The sequence below is a fragment of the Dermacentor silvarum genome, chromosome 3 (assembly GCF_013339745.2).
Source record: "Dermacentor silvarum isolate Dsil-2018 chromosome 3, BIME_Dsil_1.4, whole genome shotgun sequence".
Taxonomy (NCBI): domain Eukaryota; kingdom Metazoa; phylum Arthropoda; class Arachnida; order Ixodida; family Ixodidae; genus Dermacentor; species Dermacentor silvarum.
The window spans coordinates 170,935,874-170,957,602 of NC_051156.1; the positions used below are offsets into that span (position 1 = coordinate 170,935,874).

Sequence of the window (21,729 nt, forward strand, 5' to 3'; positions counted from 1 at the left end):
TTTGTTCAACGAGACAGGAGGCATCGAATCCATTCTGTTGTCGTACTCAAACTAAATGTGTACATCGTGATAAAAGGGACACTCTTCTCGAGGACTTACAGAAGAAACATATTTCGCAAGCGTGCCTGTATGTACAACACGTTGTGTTTCAAAGGGGGTTCACTGTAACGCGCAAGGGAGCTTCATATCTTTTTCCCTGCATTCCTAAACCACGCTGCTTTGCTGAACGTGTGGTAAAATACCCTATTGATATTGCACGTTGCGCTCAGAGGTTGCAGTTGCCTGGCTCGATCGCCGAGCTAAACAAACACCTCTGTTGAAAAGGAAAATTTTAATCCACCCAAATGTATCTCGAAGCTACGAAAAAAGCCTACATGGATTTCTCAGAAAGAAAATATCGCAGTTAAAGATAAGTTTGACCAGTGGCCTTCCGCAGAATTTATTTGCCATATTCATTGCCCTTTTGCTTAATTAACTGCGAAACTTTATTTCTGAGAAATCCGTAAGGTTTTCCTTTGTAAGTTTGTGACAGTCGGGTGGATGACAATTTTTCATTTCATGAACCTTGTTACACCTCGCGGGATTCCGCGGAACAGATTTCTTTAAAAAAGCGCTTTGCTATACAACTCACGCCCACCACCGCCATTTCTACAGGGGCGGGATACGTCGTCTCAGTCCACTGCTTATGCTGGCTGAATTCTTGGAATGGGGGGTCCTTCTTCGTGGCAATTTACTTGTACCTCTCCGTGTGTGTCTTCAGCTCAACAGAAAGTGTTGTCCATACGCTCTTGTTTCTGCACTTTACTCTCTGGACATCTATGTAGAATCTCGGGTATCTGTGCTGTAATAAACGTTCCTCCATTTCCTGATGGTGCGGAATGCAAGGCCTATTATAGAAATGCAAACCACGTGGGGGATTATGTTATTATTACTCGGTAGTCTTGGTGGCAGAGGATTGATGCACGCAGGTATCTTCGCTCTGAACTAAGCTTTACATTTAACATTTTGCTAAAGACTCTGGAATACTGCAGTTCGGCAGGGGGTTCTGGGGCCCACCTCTATTTGTTTCATTGCCTATAAACAAAGAACGCGCATGCCTAGCACCTCCTGAGTTACAGTGCCCACGGCATATTAAACAAAGTGGAGACTTATGTTTAGTTTATTGGCGCTGTGTAGCCTATTATACTACTTTTCTTAATGCGAAAGATTTGGCACTACAAGGCCAAAGGAAACTCGTATTGCCTCGCCCTTTTTTGAGCATTAATTGATCCTTTCTTGGGCATTAATGGATCGATGTTGACGTCATGAGTTCACAGGGCAGCATGTTATGCGCAAAGTAGCAGATTAGAGTGCAAAGGATCAGGCCGACCCCTCTGCCTTTCTAGAGATAAAATCTTCTATATCTCTTTGTCTTTGCCTCCAAAGCCAGTTGCACAATGTGCTTATGATGAGGAATGGTTCAGTATGCACCATAAAAGTTCGCCATATTGCAGATTTTCGCTGCCATAGTAGGCTTGATGATCTCAACGTTAACTTAGAGACTGTCTGTTTGATATGGTTGCCGTATCAGTCCATTTTAAAAAGAGGGTTCCAGATTGTTGTACACACAACAACCTTGTTCGTCTCGTTGTAACACAGCAGTTCCAGTCCTGCAGGTCTTTTTTTTAAATAATATGCACACACACCACAACATTTACATTTTCTTGTGCGGAAACACTTGGCGTTTATTCAACACATGAATATTTTTTGTGCGTATTTTCGTTGTGACACAAGGTAGATGGCATTCAGTGAAAAGGCACTTCCTTCAGGCATGAGTAATGAAATATGAGACGTGACTGATTTTTATAACTTAACGAATACTTAACAAACACACATATCGGTCGTATAGGAACTCTACAAGTCAAACGTAACGTATGTACAATCTTCATATAAAATTAAGTTTGGTGTGAGCATTCGAAAGAGACACTGTACATATGATACAAAGGGTGTGACCCAGTTCGTGGACGGGTGTCATGGCTGTCCAAGAAGGAACAAGTCCATTAGTTTCTCCTCATATGGAATGGACAACCGTATACACATACAGAGCATGCGGAGAGTTGTCTTAGTCAGCAATGATGGGCACTACATATAAACAAGGTCGTGTAAACGAATTCTTGGAGTTGCGCAGTACTCATAACTAGGAACTTGTGTAAGGCATTTTCTGTACTTCAAATAAAAACTCCCAGCTTGAACATGTACATCAACGATTCCCTGGCGCTATCTTTTTTTTTTTTTCATTTACAATGACACCTATCACGGACTCCGCCTCAAATCGGTCTACGACAGATATCAGCCAATAATAAAAAACACTATCAGATTCGTCCACTTCCGCAGTCAAAACTTGGTCAGCTGCGTGTCGTCGGAGAGCACTAACCACGCGAGGCTCCATCGTGGTCTATAGAAGACCCGACGGGTGAACATGGGTTTCATAACTGCCACGGTTATTACATTTGCAAGAATTTTGAACACACTGTACGGGTATCAGCCAGAACGGGCTGACAGTTTTATCAACGCACGCAATTGTTGAGGATCGCCTGTATGCACTGTTACGTGCTTCCATCTGGCAATAAAGAAAAATTAACTGGTACACACCTCCGATGTGCATTTACTACAGGGGAGAAAAACATGTCATTCAAGAAAACGCAAAATACAGCATAAAACCAACTGGCAGGAGGATTTAAGCATAAATTTAGAATGCAAGAAAAGGGAAAAATTAAGAGCATTGCTCGACTGATCGAATGATCAAGCAAGTGTTTCGCATAAAAAATAGCCAATTGAATTTACATCGGGGTTCGCAGAGAGGCTCATTCTAAACAACAACAACAAAAGATGAACACTGACACTGTGCACCATCGCTATGGAATGTCCTGAAGGGAACTGTGGCCTGGTCGGCCATAGAAATTTTACAGGAGTCTCGAAGGGTGTTCATATCCCAGTAAGCACGTTCGGAATGTGTGACGAAGGCCAGGCTTAAAAGGCATCTGTATTGAGGTTGATTTTATGACCAGCGTATTCAAGGTAAATTTCTTATTACCGTAAATACTAAGAAGAAATATCCTTAAGCTACTACTTCCTCTAAGATGTTATCTACGTGTTCAAAGACAGCAGTGTTAGGAATGAAAATATTGGCCGTAGTTGGCGCATGTCTTTGGTATAGCCGCATTTTGACAGTGGTAGTAACCACAGCTCGGTTCTTTTGTCCTGCATGCTGGATGACAGCCAACATAAAAGTCGCGGGTTAAGATCGTTCCGTGTTCTATACTCGTCATGTAAAACCCTAACATGTCTGCTCAGAGAATTGTCGACAACTTGCCGCTCACAACCACTGCACATAACACTGTATCTGTGCGCGTTTGTGCAAATACAAAATACAAAAGGTCTGTCTGGCTCCACAGAGGAAAACAGGTGGCACCGCCATATTCGTGTTGTACGTACAAGGCAGCAGCTCTACGGATATCCGCTAGATGGCAGCCGGAAGAAATGAATATTGAGCAATATTCTAAACAATCGTTCAAATGACTCTCTGTCGACAACACCCTAACTTTCTCCTGATTTCTTGAGGACATGCTTGAACCAGCCTCGCGGCATTGAACGCACACACCCAGCATTGAAATGGGCCTCGTAAGGAATCGGACACATCGCGTCAACGCTGTCACGACAATGCATTCTCTACGTAAACACAGTAGAACCGACCAGATGCACCGATTGAGGTCAAACGTAACAGACACGATGTATAGTAAAGTATTTGGCACACTGCGTTTAGTGCTGGGCGAGTCCTTCAACAGTCACTACCAGGGCCTCCAGACCGGGTCACCGAACATCGCTGCCGGGGCCCGGCGTATGACGCCGAACGTGTGCTGTTCCAGCTCGGCCACGTAGTTGTCGTCACTGGCGGCCGACGTGGTCGACTCCGAGTCGCTGAAGGGGCTGGCCGGCGCACTGACGCCGGAGGAAGAAGAGGTAGAATAGGCTGAGGAGCGGCTCCCGGTGGCCAGGTTGAGCGGACTCGATACGGACAAGCCGGGCAGGTCACCGTTCGTGAAGCAAGAATGATGAGTCGCCACAGCGTAAGAAGAAGCAGCACTGACATCGCCGTCCGAGATCTCTTGCTTGACGATGACGCGACTAGCAGCCATGGCGACGTTAGACGTGTTGACGTGGGAGGTAGCAGCGGCGTTCGCCACAGAGGTCGACGAAACGTGGGAAACGGCCCCGGCGGTCTCTTCGGTGTCCATGGCGTCCGCTGCCTGAACCGCCGGATGCATGGAGGCCAGGCAGGAAGCCAAGTGTCCTAGGAGCCGAGACCGAAGGGAGTCGTCCACGTCCGAGTTGCACACGAAGCGGGACACCTCGCGGGCGCACTCAGCAAAGCCTTCCTGGAATCGCATTTCCATGGCGGGCGTCGCTGTTGAGAGAACAAAGGAAAGAAAAAAAGATGACATTGATGTTATTTGGTTTGTTCGCGGATAAATAAGTAAGTTGACTTTACCATTCGAGACAACTGGAATAAGTTTACCTAATTCTGTCTCGCTAATAGCTGCATATAGTGATGCAGTTGTTTGTGGTATGGTAGTTTTTTGTTTTACAGCGAATAGTCCTGATGTAGTCTGGATGCTACATGTGCACGTGAAGATGGTGAACACAAAGACGCACAAGCTACCGCTCACCGTAGTCAATAATACGAGAAAGAGAAGTTATTCTCTGTGTTAGATATGTATAGTTTGCTGAAAGTATGCGTGGATCCGGGAAACACTTGATCTAGGCACATTCGCAAACATTCCCCGCTAACAGCACCGGCGGTGCGCAATTACAAACCAACAGAACTTCTCTTCAATACCGGAAACATTTACTAATTTGAAGGGTAAACTGCGACTTACGAGGCAGATGGTGACCCTGGTGAATGCCCTGGAGATGTCGTACGGTCATTTCCAAAATGTCAGCCTTTTCCAATTTGGCGTTGCGGGGGTTCTGCACAAAGAAAACGAGAGTGACGGTGAGTAAACATTATTCAAATCTTCCTTAAGATGCAACAGTGATGGCGAGATTTGCTCGAGGTGATAGCGTGATCGATAGCGTATGCGTTGCAGGTATTATACGCTCTAAGGGAAAATAAGACGGATTGACTCATTCAATCAAGGCAACAGAGAGCCCCGTCCCGCAAAAATGAAGCATTAAACAAAAGTAAAGATACCAAATGTATTCACAAAGCGCACACACGCACACACCACGGAGGACGATTCAAGCCTGCTCAAACAATTTTCGCGGCGGCCGTATATAAAAGCACGCCTAAGTTCTTTTGCGTTCTTGAACGGAGCCTTAGCTTTAAGCTCCACCCATATTTATGCACAGAACCGTGCGAAAAGGTCTTGATGTGTGCGTAGTCCCAGATGATCGACCTAACGAAAGGGTAAGGAAGCGCGCGGCCCAACACAAGGGAACGGGGTCAATGCATTACGCAATATGTCGCCGCTGGGTGGGTGGGGCCGGCGAGCTGCTATAGTAAAGCGGCATAGGCACACACACGCAACAGGGCGCTCCGTCGCATATATATCATGCTCGAGCGTACGACGACCGCCGGGCGACAAACGCCATCGCGCGCCGTCAGAGGTCAAAGGGTGATACGGGAAGAGCGAGACAAGGTCGTGAACCCTGAAGCCACGAGAGGGGGTCGCGAGGAAGGCGCCCTATACGTGTCGCGGAGCTTGAGTCACGATCAGTATGCCGAGCTCGCGTAACCTGTCGACCCCTCTTCGTGGTGGATGACTAAACCGAGCACGGGAGATCCCGCTTCTGGGGTGGGGTGTGCGCTCCTCGCTCTTGGAGGAGCGACGCTTCAAGAGCGTAGATTTAAAAAAAAAAGGAGGAGGAGCGGCGTCGCGTCAAAGAGTATAGAGAGACGTAAAAAAAGAAATGCCTCTGCGACTTCGGAAGCATCCCAAGCAACCCCCCCTTCTCTCTTCTCGCACAACACGGTACGGAGCCCGCAGTTCCTGAAACGAGACGGGTAACCTTGGCTTTCTTTCGTCGGGGTCGGGTTCACCGTGCGCCTGAATGGGGCAACGGCGCAGAGGTCGATGATCAGATCTCGGTCGTACGTATACGCGCGACCATCCGCGATATACGCGTTTACACACGCCTACCGCGACTCCGGGGCGCACCTCTGTCGAGCCGTGATGCACGACGTGCGGTCCGCGCTCGTTCACCCCTGTCTCACCTCGCTTCGTATTCTTCTTGTTCCTCGCGAGGGTTAGACGCACAAGGCGCGCACGCAATTCACGTCGCGTGTGTTTGCCAACTAAGAGCGCGCTCCAAAGTACCAGCTGTAAATCAGCATCGGTCCAGACCGCAGCGGGCACCCCGTCTCCCGGGAGCTCGAAGCGTGAGACGTCGCTCGATGCGCGCGACGAGATTGAGCAAGGCGGGGTATTTCGTGAGATCTGGCGGCGCTTGCTGTATACGTCGCGAACAGCTGTCGAGCTTGTCGTGAGCGGAGCGTTTTCTTTTTTTTTTTCTGAGAATGAGCGAGGGCTGGCGCTTGCGTGTCTTCATTCGGCCACCAAACGAGACAGGGCTGCGGAGAGACGCAAGCCTCATCAGTGACGTTAATATTCATCCCCGGCAAAGACTAATTCGTAAGCAGAAGCGCTGATGGATTAAGCATTTGATGCGCAAACATGAGTAAATGTAAGCAGACAAAACAGCTGGCCGGTATCTTGAGATCAGGGATAAGGATTTCGCCATTGCCCATGACATTGCGCAAGTTTCTTCAGAAGCATATTAGGGCAACCATTATCCGAGTTATAAGCATTCAAAGGGAACCGTTTCTTGAAGTCATCGCCCCGTTTTTCTTTCTCTTTTTTTTTTTTTTTATCTCTCTATATAGGTCAAGATCTCGGAAACTCCAGCCGCATTATGCAAGCTGTGATTACGAGAGGATCCTATTTAAGCAGTCTTTGCGGAGTGCGCACAGAACCTCCTTCTCTGGGGAATTGTTGTTTCTCAGCGGGAAAGCACGAAGCGCGCGTGCACCGACACTAACCACGCGCTCACGGTCCGAAGAGTTTCGTGCGCGCCATTCGTGTCAAGCCTTCATTGACCACAGGAAGAACGCGTCGCCGACAGGCTGCTCGGCTCCACCACCAGCTACGTGCGTAACGATTCGTCTTCACTACTTACTTGGTCGCAGCGTGCTTCCCATGAGCGCACCGCGATAATAAATTCGCAATAAAGAAACGCGCCTCGGCTCGTAAGAAAAGTATCGCCCATTGTGGTCACTGAAAGGGAAAAAAGCGCGCCAAAACCTACGCGCGAGTGCACGCGCCGCTGCTCTCCAAAGGAAGCAACAACGCCGTAAGAAATGCTTCTAGGAGGAGTGTTGGCGTGCTTTCAAACAGCGAGCTGGGCGCGTGACTGACCCACATATAGAGGACGGGAGCGCGCGCGCGCGCCCGCGTTCGCAGCGGCACGCCACCTTTCAGTCGGGGCCGAGCGAGCCGCGAAACATCGGACACTTTCTCCATTCTTTTCTCTTCCACCCGTTGAGTCCCACGCTACGGCAAAAGACGGAAATAAAGCAAGAAAACCGCGCCTCGGCGGCATAAAGCACGCGCCCGGTTGCCCATCGCTGCCGCACAAAAGCCCAGCAGCAGCGAGAGGTGAGACCATGAGAAACGCCTTTTCGAGTCCTTTCCGCACCACGCCTGAAGAGCCCGGTGTTTTCTCTCCCGCTAGCAAACGCGTGCGCGGGAAACGAAAGGCTTCCTTCCGGCCAAGGTCGCACGCGGCGGCTATACGCGGCTCAAAGATATATAGGCGCGCCCGACGGTCAAGCCCGTGGCCAACCACCGCCACTCTTCCTCTTCTTTTTTGGCTGTTTTTTAGCGCTCCACGAAACGGCGCCCGAAGAAGCGCGCGTGGCGTGTTGGCGCCAGCGAGGAGGCTGCCACGGCGGCACGCATGCACCGTTCAAGAAAGCCGCGTTCTCGGTAGCGTGTCGGAAGCGAGGGGCCAGGTTTCAGGGAGTGGCTGCTCGTCCCTTTCCTTCCGTCTCTCGATGCGGGACCGCCAGTAAAAACTCCCCGCGGGAGCCACAGCGGGGGGTGTAAGCGCGGGGCCGCAGGCAAACGGGAATCCCCCTTGCCTCTCGCTAGCCCAGACCAACCCATGCCAACTCTTAAGCTACCGGCGGCTTCTTCAAATTAGTGCTGCCATTAGTACCTCACCATACCGTACCTCCTCCCAGCCCCTCATCCCCCGCGGCGGACAAACGCGGGGGCACGCTTCTTCTGAGAGCTGAAAAAAAGTGCGCCCGCCTTATGCACGAAGCAGGAAGCGAACGAGCCAAGCGACGATGGCCACGTCGTTCGTTTACACCAGGGCCACACTAACAGGCTATAGCATGGCCTCAAGTATAGAAGCCGCCCATTTGGGGAAGCAACGCGCTCACTTCCTTCGGGCGGTAAAGGTCCGTCAACAATGCGTTCGATCCACTACGCCTGCGGGCCCGAGCTGAGAGAGTACTGAAGGCGCCGCCGATAAGCCGTACTACGCTGCAAGTAGCGGCTAGAGACAAGAAAAGACGGAGAGAAAGGGTCCCCCGGCGCCTTGGTCCAAGCTGTCCGTCGGGCTGCGTGCGCGCGCGCGCGCGCACAACACTCGCCTGAAGTCGTGTAAGTGCCCTATACGCCTGGCCATCTTCCTTTCTTGTCATCCGTGCCCACCGCATTTGATGAGCTCGCGAGGGAAGAGCGGTCGCTGCGCGAGGAAGTGAGCAAACGAAGGGGAATCCATTGTCGCAGCGAAAGTTCTTACGGCTTAGCTTCGGCGCTGTGTGTATACCGTGGGAAGGGGAGAGGGAGGCGCGCGGACAGCGGTGTCGATGATGAGTGCGGCCAGCCAGGGGAAAGAAAAGAACGAGACGGGAAGAAGAAGTTCCCAACCGAACCGATTCGTCTTCCTTGCCAACTCGGACGGCCGGCCCGTCCCGACAAGCGGGGTCGATAATCACCGTGCCTGCCTCCTTGCTCAACTATATACGTTGCCCTCTTCTTTTCGAGGAAAGAAGCAAACGACCGCAGACAACGGCGTTCGTTCAAAAAAAAAAAAAAAAAAAACGGTTTTGTCGCATTCGGGCTTGGCGTTTTCCCGACGTGCGGCTCATTAAAAGAGCGCGGTGATCTTCGTCTGCGCTTGTACTGCTCTGACCTTTTCCCTCTCTCTCTCTCTCTCTCCATTTTTCTTCTGGACCTCGAGGCGAATGCTCTTCATCTTGTCTGTACGGGAGATGGTAAGACCACCGGAAAGTCATAAAGAACGTGCTAAACAGAAAAACACGCTAACGAGTGTCGAGCCCAGGAGAGCGCTCTGCAGGTTGTGTAGGTATAGGCGAGCTGACGAGAACGCAGGTGCTTAGAATCCTGCCTCACCTTTCTTTAATTCTTTCTTACAGCCACCTAAAGGTGGCTTGCGCTGACACGCAAAAGCCATTCCTGACGGAGAGGAGGAATCGTAGTTTTTCACAACGTGCCTGTAGATGTTTTAGCGCGGAGCCGGGCTCCCTCAAGGCCTGCATAAGGTAGCACCAACCTTTCCCTTTCTCATACAGAACCACTTTTCGGTCTGTAAGTTTAACAACAAGGGGCATGTCTGTTGTAGCTTGCTAATACATATCTGAGTGGATTTTTTTTTTCTTTACTGATATGTGTTGAAAAAAGTCTTGGGAGCAATCCTCATTTAGGTCGTGGGAGACCTGAGCCCGGGTCGTCAAAACTGCAGGAGAATTAAATAAAGTTATTACCATCCATCCAATCCTCATTTGTGCAAGGAGAGCTTGGGGCGCACGAAATGATGAGAGGCAAGCAAAGTGGCTTACTGACAGGTTCTCGCAAGGTAGTATTTTACTGAAGCTCACAAATTCTTTCGCCATTGTTCAATCCGAGTCTGTGCCACGTAAATTGAAGGAAGATTTGTGTATCTATCAGAGATATTGCTCTACAAGTGCCACTCTCTCGCACGACTATCGACCATTGTAGAGAAGACGCGTGGAATCTTGTGCATTGCCGCGCGCAGTTTGGTTGATTGATGGATTGAATAGGTTTACCATCGTGTATCAAATAGGCAGTAGTGGAACGCTCGAGAATAATTTTTGCCCCATAGGTTTCTTTAATGTCGATCAAGGTACACGAGTGTGCACGTGCGTGTGTGTGTTCAACACTTCGTCCCTCTCAGATTGCGGCCTCCGGGAACGGGAATCGAACCCGTTACCTCGGGCTCAGCGGCAGAAAGCGGAGCCACATTAGTGGGTCGCGCGCAATTAATAGGTTGGGGACTAGGAAGGACATGATCGATGTCGCATAATAAAAAAAAAATTATGCGCCCGACTCAACCATGTACGTGTTATCTACACGTCATGCGCCGCAACAGCCGATGGAGTCACCTGTTGCCAGAAAGGAGTCGAGAAAAGCTTGCGCTGCAAGAGAAGCGAACGCACGATTGCGTGCGGCATAAACTTGCAACAACAACATCAAAAACTAAATTAAATAATGGAAACGGAAGCGAGCATGTCCATTTTCGTCGTCAAGGAGCGCCGGGCTTTCCATCTAACCCGACAAAATCAGCCAAATATAGTTTTCTTTTTTTTTTTCGCCACACTGGCTTCCTCGTGGTTAGTAAGACGACAGAAAGGATACAACAGGTTCGGTCTTTTCTCCATAAAAAAAAAAAAAAAAAAAACTAACACGGCACGTGCCGCAAGTAGAGACAGGCATCGGCCTTGGAGAACGTCGACGAGGAAAGGGAGGAACCTACAGATAGGCAGGAGCTGAAAGGAATCACGAAGCCTTTGAAGAAACGAGAGAGTGGGGTACGAGAAAGCTGTCAGACGTTATAGACTCGCCAGTGCGCCGCACGCGCCGTTGATGATGCACGCTTTTCGCTCCCCCACCATTAGGTTTTATCATTTCCTTTAACGCTATAGGCTTTCTTTATTCCTTGCTTTTCGTAGAGCCAAGGATTCGCTAGCACCTGTAGAACTGGCAGCTGGCGTGACACGACGGTAGTGGTGTCCGCAGGAGGCTCAGGTGCGGTGAGAAGACACGACGCGTACGCCAACTTCAGAAGAGGGCGACGTCGCGGTTAGTCACGCGGCCGCTTCAATGTCGGATGAAGCGACGCTCGTTCAATTTCGCTCGGACATTTCGGAACGTGGTCCTCTCCACGGCTTGGACGTGAGACGGCCCGCGGATGGCGACGCCTCCACCGGCGCTCTATACTGTCGAGCTACCCCGATGTGATTACACGGGGGACAGGAACCGGCAAAATAAAGTGGTGGTCGGGAAACCGCCGTTGTCATCAAATCTTGTGCAGCCGCAAAAAAGAAGGAGCTAGGGGTGGGTCGTCGTCTACGCATCGGCGGAGTTTACGGATCAACGCTTCACCGGTCGCTGTTTCTAGCTGTCATTGTAATTCGCACCTGTTGCGCGTTGTACGTTCGCATGCGCTGCGGTTGTAGTTGTGTTCAGAGGACAAGTGTAACGACTGAAATGATGATAAGTTTTAAAAAGGGGGAGTAAAATAATTTTTAAAAATACCGGTCTAGGCAAGTGCTGCCCAAGATTTGCCGATAGCGGATGATAACACAAGCAAGAAAAAAAAAGTAAATGTTAATAAGATGTGCAGCTATCTGTGGAAGGCAAAACATTGCAAGGGAAACAAAAAAGACAGAAAGAAGACGCGTAACTCGTCGATGCATGCTTCACTTATTTCCATTTTTTTATGCTGCCAGTTTTCATCGTGACACACCAAGCGATTATGACATGAGCATGCGCTTTCTCAAACTTTAACATGCATCGGGAATTTCCATGTACCAGCTGGCTTCGATCGAATGGTGGTGCGTAATCTTCCCAATGAACACGTGGGCGACGTGATAAGATAGTGGAGCCCCCTCCTATACACAGCATAGCGAAGGGGGCTCCGGATTAATTGCGACTACCTTTTTAAAGGTACGCTTAAATACAACAACGCCAGCATTCTCTACATTCATTCATCCTGATAATGGCACTGTATTCGAACTCACGACCTCGTGGGTTCGAAAACAATATCGCCTGAGCCATTGTGGCGATTTGCCGCTCGGCCTCGCTCGAGAGCTGCATTGCGAGTAACAGCAGATCCCGGCACATCACCTCGGGCTCCACGCACACCCACCGGTCACGATCCAACTCAGATCGCTCGCTCCCCCAGACGGCTGCAGCGGCAGTAGAGTGTACTAAGCGGCAGGCGCCGCCTTAGAGAGGGAGCAAAGAGCAACACCTGCTTCCGCACTCGGCGACGAGGTGCCGGTGCTTCCGCCCCGACCACCGACAGAATGCGGCGCGGCCTAATCAACGGCGCAACGTAACGAGCACACACCGGGCTGCACGCGCTCGCCTGTCGGGCGCGCGTGCTTTTTTTCTCTGCCGGAAACAACAACGGCCGCGCTGCTCACGAGCGGGTGCAAACGGTGGCTGTTCGCCGTAGGCGGCGAGAGTGAAAGGGGAGACGCACTGAGGCGGAATAGCCTTGACACTTGACCCGTTGTTGCCCAATCCCGCTGGCTGCCAGCTGAGGGCCCACACCGACGGATGAGAGTGAAAGAGCTCTCGTGAGGACAAAGGCAACGGCGCGTTGGAGATTACCGGTATAGGATGGAGGGAGGGAGGCTAAGGGTGAACACAGGTGGAGGGTGTTGTGCGGGTTGTAGGGGAGGCTGGAGCGCCCATTTAGTGAAGCAATGAACGGATGGGTGGTATCCATTGCGCGCTGTAGAGAGCGAAGATGGGCCTGCACATCAGTGCGGTTGAACTGGAAGGAGGTGGTGCATCCCGGTATCCGTGCATGCGAGCCACTCGCACACGTCTAGGCGTTAATTACCGCTGATTCTGTTTTTCTTGTTCTCCCCTTCGTTAAAGGAAGGCCGGGTTTTCATCTACGAGAAGGCGATTTGCGAGGATGTCCATTATCGCATGGACTTGATAAGTTTCGTGAGTTTAGTATATCCTCATTTGACTCTTTCTTGAACTCATCCTTCTTTTTTAATCTTTCTGTAATGTAGGCAAAGATTGTTTACTCTTGCATGTAATCGTGCCCTGAGAAACGGTTTTCGTGCGAGGTGGTATAAATGGCTCGCGACGGCAGTGTTGCTAGCGTGAAGGAAAGAGTGCTCATAGGGTCGGACCCGCTTATCTGTGACGTTGCGGGATGTTTACATGCAGAAGGAGAAGTTCATCTTTGCACACAGTGAACTGATGTAAAATGAGGCGGCAAATAAATGAGCACTTCTAATTAAAGAACATTGTGGTCTCCTCTCTTCGTAGTCGACAAAGACGCAAATCTCCCCGAAGACGCGAAGCAGCGTTGCCTGCTGGTACAACCCATGTCGTGTCGAGCTTAAAGCCATTTTGTTTTCATAGACACGAACTGCTCGCGGCTGGCCTTGCAGTGACAAAATTCGCGCGTCGTCCGGTCCTGAAACATGAAGAACTAGCGCGGTATTGCAAGGTGCCGCACCTGAGATTCCTTCTTGCTGCTTCCGTCCAGCAGCAGACTCTTGAGTTGCGCCAGGCTGTGGTTGATGCGCGCCCGGCGGCGCTTCTCCATCAGAGGCTTGGACGCCTGCGAGAAGGAGAAAAATGGACGCCATTCAGTTGCGGGGGCATTAGCCGTAGCTGGGACTAAGTGGGATTAGCAACTGGAAGTGTTCGTAATGGAAGCAGCGTCAGGACGATTATCATCATCGTCAGCCTATTTTGAGTCCAATGCAAGACGAAGGCCTCGCCCGCCGACCTTCCTCCATTCGTTATATAGAATGCGGGTTATGGCGCTGCTGTCGACTGTGAAAAGCAGGGTCGACTCGAAGGCATTTCGCCGGCATTTGCTCCTTACGAGTTTTGCAGTCCTGTGATAGTCGTGTGACTCGTACGGCTGATTAACAAAAGCAAGGGTAATCAAATAACTTCCACGGAACACGCGTCGGCATGGACCTCTCCCTTCTTGGATCGTGAGGTAAACCCACAGTGTAATAGCAGTTTAAGCACGTAACTATGACTCACGTAATACAAGCGCCCTGCAAAATTTTTTTTATGGATTCGTTGGTCTTGAACAAGTAAAAGTCGCATAAATAAACATTTCTCGCTTACATCCACTTCCGGTAGAGAATACATATATTATGATTCCTATCTATATAGTTTTCTTTCACTTCTGCCATTTTGTTAAAACTTGTTCTCGACCGATATATGCGTCATCAGCATGCAGTCGTGCAGGTTATGCGTTTCCAGACAGCCACAAACTTATGGCCAAAGCTATCAGCCATTCAAAGTGTTTCAAGACTTTTTCCTTTAATGCGTGCTGGGCAGTCCACTCTAACGTGATATAACAAACGCTCATATTATAGAACGCCGAAACGGTGGCGATTACGCAGGAGGACTTGTACCGAAGAAATAAAAAAAAAAAGGCGTTGTAGCGGCAAATGCTTCTCGGATCTTGGCATCTATACGCCACACGATTACATAAAAAAATTATAAGCCGATAAAGGACACAAGGAAGAAAGAAAAGGGGGGACCTTGTAAGTGTGTTTTACTAACCAGTTCTTCTGTGTGCACGTAGTACATACAGTCATATTTGCATATATGCATGTCGAGTATAGAGCCGGTGAAAGCCCAGAGTCCAGAGAAATGTTTTAACCAGATGCCCGCCCAAGCATTGAAGGTCGTCCGGACGCTTCCTTGTGACAAATCGTAAGAAGCAGGTGCCGTGGGGATCGGATATGACGCGAGAAATGAGATACCTGCACACACTGCGAACGAGACTTGAGTAAAGGAATAAATTTCCGTTAGCAGACTTTGTAAGTATCCGTTTCTTGCTGAGCAACAGCAGGATCGTAAAATTTTTCATGGCGACAGCGACCTGAATGCGTTGGGGAACTGAGGCGCGTCCTTCCTTCGGCATTTCCTATGGCAAACAGACACGCACAGTTTGGATCATTAATCGACATTGAATGGAAGGAAGGGCTTGTTAAGTGTATTCCGCGTCTATCTGTCATAAAGATATCCACCATAAGGATAGTTCTTGCTATAATCTGGAAGCGAGACCGATCGACATTATATTAAATGAGCCAGCTATTGCACGGAAGGTAACAAAATGTTATCGATTTGGTTTGCCCCAAACATAACAGCGACGCAGGCAAGCGAGGGACCTCATAGCTCGGCGTCACTTTACAGGTAGTGCTGCTTATACATACGGCGCACCAGATCAAATAATGATTTGACTAGCTGTAAACTCAAGTTGCTATAGCAACCTACACGCCTTCGTAAGAATCCTGCACCCGACCCCCACAGGACAAAGTTATAAATATATCACACTATATGCAACGCTTATAAACAGTTTGTGGATGTGAAAAAAGGGCGCAGCAGCATGTTTTACGGCATGCAATATGCACTCACATGCACCCAATACAAGGGAAAAAAAGCGCGAAAGGTTGTTATCGTCGCAATTGCCTTGACAAGTCCACAGGGGGTAAAGGCCGCCAGTGGAGGGCACCGATTACGCAATCGAAAAAAAAAGAAAAAAAAAAAGATGACATAGAGAACTGCACATAGTCCCTGAATCCACCCACACATGCAGATGAGCTGCAACGAAAGGATGACGACATTGTTTGGACGTAAAGTCAATGCCCCCGTGGAATTTGCAGGCAGCGAATATACTTGTGTGCGCTGTAGGCTCGTATCGCGGCAAAACACGTTGTGCCGTATAGGAATCAGTTGAAGTGCTAACCGCGGCGATATAGAACAATATAGCATGACACATTGAAATACGTCAGCGCTTTTAAAGGTCAGCTTGGGATGTTAGCGTTGTGAGTGCATATCAGCTACTGTAGTCGGCGCGCGTCAAATTCTTATATAAACTGCATAATGCTGCGAGAAACTTCGGCTGAAGGCTATTTTCTCAAGCTGATCCCATGATTCAATTTTAATGCTCTGCTATTCTGTAGTAATAACTTTTGCATGGGTGTCGCTTTGGTGTGTGTGTGTGTGTGTGTGTGTGTGTGTGTGTGTGTGTGTGTGTGTGTGTGTGTGTGTGTGAGGGGGGAAAGGGGCGTATTTGTCTGTGCACATAGTGTTGCACTTGGAGGCGCCATTGACGTCAGTCGGTTTTCAAAGATTCCACTTGGTCACAATTGTCTCACCGTTATCATCTATAGCATGCGATAAGTCTGCGAGTAATCCCCTTGCGCGTCATTCCAACGTTTTTGGCGACTCTGTGTCTCCATTGGTGGCGTGCGAGCTAAACATAAACTTCGCCTATATCTATATAATGTACTATATATCATGCCCTCTATTAAACCGCAACAAAGTTCTCTGCAACGTCGAGTGTTCTCCGCCGTCGGCAGCTTCTTATCGAGGAAATCTCCCGAGCGGATCGTCTCGGTCGCAATGAAAGAAGCCACGTTATCGGCGCCCACTCTAGCTCAGGTTATATGTCGCTTTCACGGTCAAAGCAGAGAGGGTGTTTGCTGGGAAGTCGGATGAAGAGCTTGAGTATCTCGTAGGGCACCGCTGAGTCTCAGCGGCTGCCGATGAAGGCGGATATGTGCGTTACAGAGATTATAGCTTCCAGACAAAGCGTGAAGGAATTTACACACTGCCGCATGAATGACGCAACAGTGACGAGTACAGATTCTCCACAGCAGGGGTAACCGGACGAGGAATGACATGAAGTACATATAGATCAATGGAACTCAAAAGAAATGCGATAGCTTCTGATACGCATCCCCACTGGGTATATTCCACGGAGTTCTTATTTCTTCCTCGAGGTTCGACTATAATTCTCAGCTTTTCCCTTTAGCGACATTACTGGACATCGATAATTACGAGTACGCAAAAACAATAAGATGTATTGGAGATTGTCAGTCTGCTTGTGAGCTGGTTGCCATAATGACTGAGCTGCCTTTCCTCTCTTCTATTTCTCTTATCTCTCGATCTGTCCAGTCCGGATATCGTGTGCGCACACTTTCGTGTGAAAATTACCTATCGCAAGCACATTCATCACCGCGAATATTGCGCACGGTAATTGGTGCAAAGCACGTAATTAAGATAGCGACTCCAGCCCCACACCCCAATGAGGAAAGGGTAGCGAACGCGCCGATAAAGGAGTCGCTGGGAATATTGCGATGGCCACACCAATAAACAACCGACCAACAAGTGGAGCCGTTATGTCCTCTTCGCTCACTGCTACTTAAAAAAAGAAAGCCGATAGCGGTAAGTTGTAACGGCTGTTCTACGTGACGCCGCTCACGATCATAAAAAGCTCTCTGTCTTATTTTCGTCTTGAAACAGTCGCCTCTTGATTTGAGACGGCTCACGATGAGACCGTGGTTCCGCTTTCGCGATAGCCCTCGGGCGACTCACGCTGTATTGTTCGGTAGTAAGCAAGATACAGCGAGAGGCAAGACACTACTACTCCTCGGAGGCTTCGCAGGACACGTTGCTTATCGGCCAGACCGCCGTTATAGCGCGCTGAGACGCACAACCTCCTCCCTTTCTCCGTCTTTTCTAGGATAGCTTTCGCTCGACGGACACGTCCTTCCTTCCTTATCGGGGCCGTGGCTCCTACGTCATCGCGTCTCGACTCGCTAGAGCAGCAGCGGCGAGGTGGGGCGATCCCCCAGTATGGCAAGTGCAGCAGGGGTGTATTGTTGGCTCCTCTTTCTGGCTGCAGTGGCGCGATAACGATGGCACGCCGGCCGGCCGTTGATAAAAGAGTCGCGCAGATAGAACAAAGGAAACAAAGAAAAAAGAAAAGCTAAAGTGTGTAGCGGTCTGCCTACCGCTCGCCCAATCGGAGAACCAGCGTGGTTGCGCGCGCGCGCGCGCTGCGCACGTGTTCGGCTGACCTATCAGGGGCCGGACCTGGTGGGAGGCATGCGCGCCGAGCCCCCACGGACCACGCTCGGCGCGTGCTTCGACGCGCTGACGCACGGAGTTGTCGCCGCCGCCCGCTTGTGTGTTCCTATTTCTCGCTCCGGCGGCGAACTCTCTCTCTCTCTTTCTCCCCTCTGTTTGCTCAAGTCGCAATCGCGTTCCGCTGCCGAGTTTGTCACCCGGACCTCACCCTAAGCTCGCACCTTTGTGTCAGCGTGCTGAGAGTTTTTTGTCTCGGGAAAATGGAGCACTGTGCCTTCCTTACGTGTTTTTTTTTTTTTTTTTTTCAAAGGGCACAAAAATTTTTGGAAATGTACGCCATCGAATAGCGTACACGCAAGAAGTAGACTTAGCGATACTGCGCAGAGTTAACTTTCTGTTAACTGCGCCGAGCCTATTCCCCAACATGGAACTATATGGAAATGAAAGACGTCAGTAGCGGGATTACATGCAAGCACAAGTGTTGAAGGACACTGCATTGATGATGGGTAAGTGAATTACGACAGGTGTAAGTGATACTTTGTGTCTCCGCATGGATTTCTAAATAAACTCTCACAAATAGAAGTGCTATAAAGAGAGAGATGCAGAAACGTAAGAGAGGAAAGGAAGGGAGGGTAAACAGCCCCACGTCAGGTTTGCTACCCTGCACTGGGGGAAGGAGATATAGGGATGATAGAAGTTTGAGATAGTAGGTCAAAGCTATACGGTACGCTATCTATACACAGTACACATCTATACAGTCACGGCGGCCGCATTTCGATGGGGGCGAAATGCGAAACCACCCGCGTACTTAGACTTAGGTGCACGTTAAAGAACCCCTGGTGGTCCAAATTTCCGGAGTCCCCCACTACGGCGTGCCTCATAATCAGATCATGGTTTTGGCACGTAAAACCACCATAATTAATTAACATCTATACAGTACACATAAATAAAGGCACGTTGGAATCGCGCGCAGATTCGAGGACGTTATTTCTTATAGATACACTAGAGCATGCTGAAGTATATTTAGCTCACGCAATCTGCTTGCATCTGCAATTTCCGGAACTGTGACTTATCTTAGTGCATGAGCACAATGCTCACTACTGCGAATATGCCACGAATCGTCCCATCTTCGCCCCCTGTTCAATAAGTATACCTGCCAGCAGCATGCAAATTGGTATTGCCCAATCACATCGGTTGGTCACGCTTAAGTCAGGCGGGGGATGTCCTCGATATATCCTCACACCCCCAGTAATTGCGGGGGCAACCTATCCTTCCTTACGCGCATGCGTTATAACGAGGGGCACGTCATAACAAACACATGCTGACGTTATAACGACGGGCACATCGTAACAACCCATGGTATAGTTGTTGAGTCTAACGAATGTTTCGTTCTCTTGTGAGCAGATCTTTTCTCAATTTCTCATAAAGTATTTCTGCAGGAGCGAATAAAAATTAGTGATCAGGACAGTGTACTTCACAATCCAATAATAAAGCACAATTAAACACGCAATTTATTGGTTCATGTAAAGAAGATGACGAATTTCCGGCGGAGCTAGATGTTTTTTGATGCTGACCACTTGAAACATCAGCACGAACGAAGACTTGAGACGCTGTAGTTTTCATACACTCTAGATGTTGCATTCTGAGTGAAATGGTTGAATTGTTAAGTGCTTTCAGTTGTCACCAAAAGAGAAACGCTTCTGCTTCTGCACTTGCTTATTTCCACGTAGAACAACAACAAAAAAATCCAGTACCAGCGCAACAATTTAAATGTGCAATAAGCAATCTTTCGCAGAAGAATTATTTCAGCTTGTCGCAGTAGTTCGAAAGGGTATCTCAGTTCTTCGGCCATTGATGCAACCCCCCCCCCTCCACCCCCCACCGGCATTTGTGTTACAGAAATTATATAAGACTAATGACTAGCTCTTTCATAAATGAGTAAATGGTTACGGCAGCCTTCGATGTAGCCCGGGGAATCGAGCGGTCACCGAACTGTATAAGCGAACACGACTGGCCAGTCGTATGGTATTCATCCGTACACTCGCCCCGAGCGACTTGTTAGTGCATGTTCCGGAAAGCAAGCAACTTCAGGTATACGCTACATTGCCGCGCAACTCAACCCGTGCACGCGTACATGTGGTGCTAGAAAACTGCCACGCCGAAACGATGTCAAACGCACACACAACATGCACTGGAAGTCGATCAACGTTCTACTGTACTACACGTGCAGATGGATTTAGTGAAAACACTGCTCAGAACGATTGCGCAACAAAATCTCCAAAGGTGGCTTAGGAAGCTCACAGTATGCACTTCCGCAGACAAGCCGCTTTGAGCCACTGATTGACACAAGGCACGTGGGTGCGCTGCAGCAGGTTGCCTGCTGGCCGGTCAGATCTCCCTGAATGGCTGTCACCAATCAAAGATGACCACGGCTGCAAACGAAACAAGTAAAATTGGCATGGCTTCGCACTCTCACCCTCCGACTCTCTGCCTTGCTCTGGTGCAGCTGGTGGTGCACGACGAATCCGAAACTGCGCTCGGTAGGAGGCATGGTCATCGCTCGGCGCGTATCCTCTTTGCGCTCCGGCGGCGGCAACGGGAAACCGTCGAGCACGAGCAGGTTGAGGCCAACTGATCGGCACGAGGCTCTCCCTACTACTAACTACTACTAAGAGTTCGTCTTTCTGCAGCCACGCGCACTCACGGAGTCGTGTCCGCTACTCTGCGCGCCCTTACCCAACGCCACCCTCTCTTCCTCAACCCGGCGCCCAATCGGGCGCGCGTGTCGACCCTCTCCCGAGCCGTCCTCCTCCCTCTAGACGCCATTTTCTTTTTCGCAGCACGGTTCAATTCACGAACGTGCGCCGCCGCTACCGGCGTGTGCGCGCGTGGCTGCCGCTTCGGAAGCCACCTCGCGCGTCGTTTTTTTGTTCACTTTGCTACTGCAACCTCCCCCCCCCCCTCCCCCAACTCCCGCTCTGCCCACGGCCCAGCCCCTACTTTTCTCTCACTTGCTTTCTTTTCACGGCCCTGGGACCGCCGTTCCGCATGGCGTCCCTTTGCACGTGCCGACCACCGACTGACTTGAAAGTAAAATAGCCGCAAAGGAGAAAGTCCCCAAGGTAGGTTAAAGAACGCCAAGCGAGGGAGGGGAAGGTGGATAGACGAGAAGGGGGAGGGCTGTACAGACGACTAGGCTGCGGAAGGCGTCTCCACTCACGAAGCATCAGCACGGGCATGTTCTCTGTGCCCGTTCTGTAGCGCCCGTTTGCTTTTATCGCGTTGTTTGCATGCATTCAACGCCTGGGGGGTGAGGGCTAAGACGATGTTTTGAGAAGACGGTCGTTTGCTCCTGCTCCGCTGTACGCTTCAGTCCCAGCTATTTATTTTTATTTCCTTGCGTGGTTGTTTGTTCCTATGCTCGTATCGTAGCCGACCTCCTCGCACTCTTTTCTCTCTCACTCGGTTTTCTCTTTCTGCGCTGACTGACGGCACCTTTTAGACCGGCCGGATCCGTGTTTGCTTGGCTTTATCACTAACCCGCGGTGTCACGGGAAGAGAGTTAGCGGGTGCAAACGACAGCATGGAGGTTAGTCCAAGAACCGTGCATATGATCTCCATTGATAGGCTTTGGTTTCCGCTATAGTGTTTGTCTAGAAAGGCTAGCGGGCCGTCATCTTCACTGAGTAAGGGCACGTGCGCAGCTTCCACGGTGGGACGAAATTAACTGAAGATGTCCCTCCTTATGCATGGCATA

The 21,729-nt window shown here is 49.9% G+C and overlaps 1 protein-coding gene across 1 annotated transcript; it reads right to left on the minus strand.

Annotated features, from left to right (window-relative positions):
* Nucleotides 1-1,692: 1,692 nt before the first annotated feature.
* LOC119446086 (enhancer of split m7 protein) lies at nucleotides 1,693-20,679 on the minus strand. The gene is made up of 4 exons (XM_037710428.2): nucleotides 20,449-20,679; nucleotides 13,582-13,686; nucleotides 4,917-5,007; nucleotides 1,693-4,444 (listed from the first exon to the last, which is right to left on the minus strand). Exons 1-4 carry the CDS (start codon nucleotides 20,527-20,529, stop codon nucleotides 3,828-3,830), a joined length of 894 nt encoding a protein of 297 aa, XP_037566356.1. The 5' UTR covers nucleotides 20,530-20,679; the 3' UTR covers nucleotides 1,693-3,827.
* Nucleotides 20,680-21,729: the final 1,050 nt, after the last annotated feature.

What these genes read in the sequence shown, in the direction of transcription:
- LOC119446086 (XM_037710428.2), bottom strand. Translation starts at nt 20,529, where the DNA reads ATGACCATGCCTCCTACCGAGCGCAGTTTCGGATTCGTCGTGCACCAC. An exon ending in GCAAGGCAGAGAGTCGGAGG is followed by an intron (nt 13,687 to 20,448) that starts GTGAGAGTGCGA and finishes TCCTTCTCGCAG; the next exon opens with GCGTCCAAGCCTCTGATGGA. An exon ending in GCAGCAAGAAGGAATCTCAG is followed by an intron (nt 5,008 to 13,581) that starts GTGCGGCACCTT and finishes TTCTTTGTGCAG; the next exon opens with AACCCCCGCAACGCCAAATT.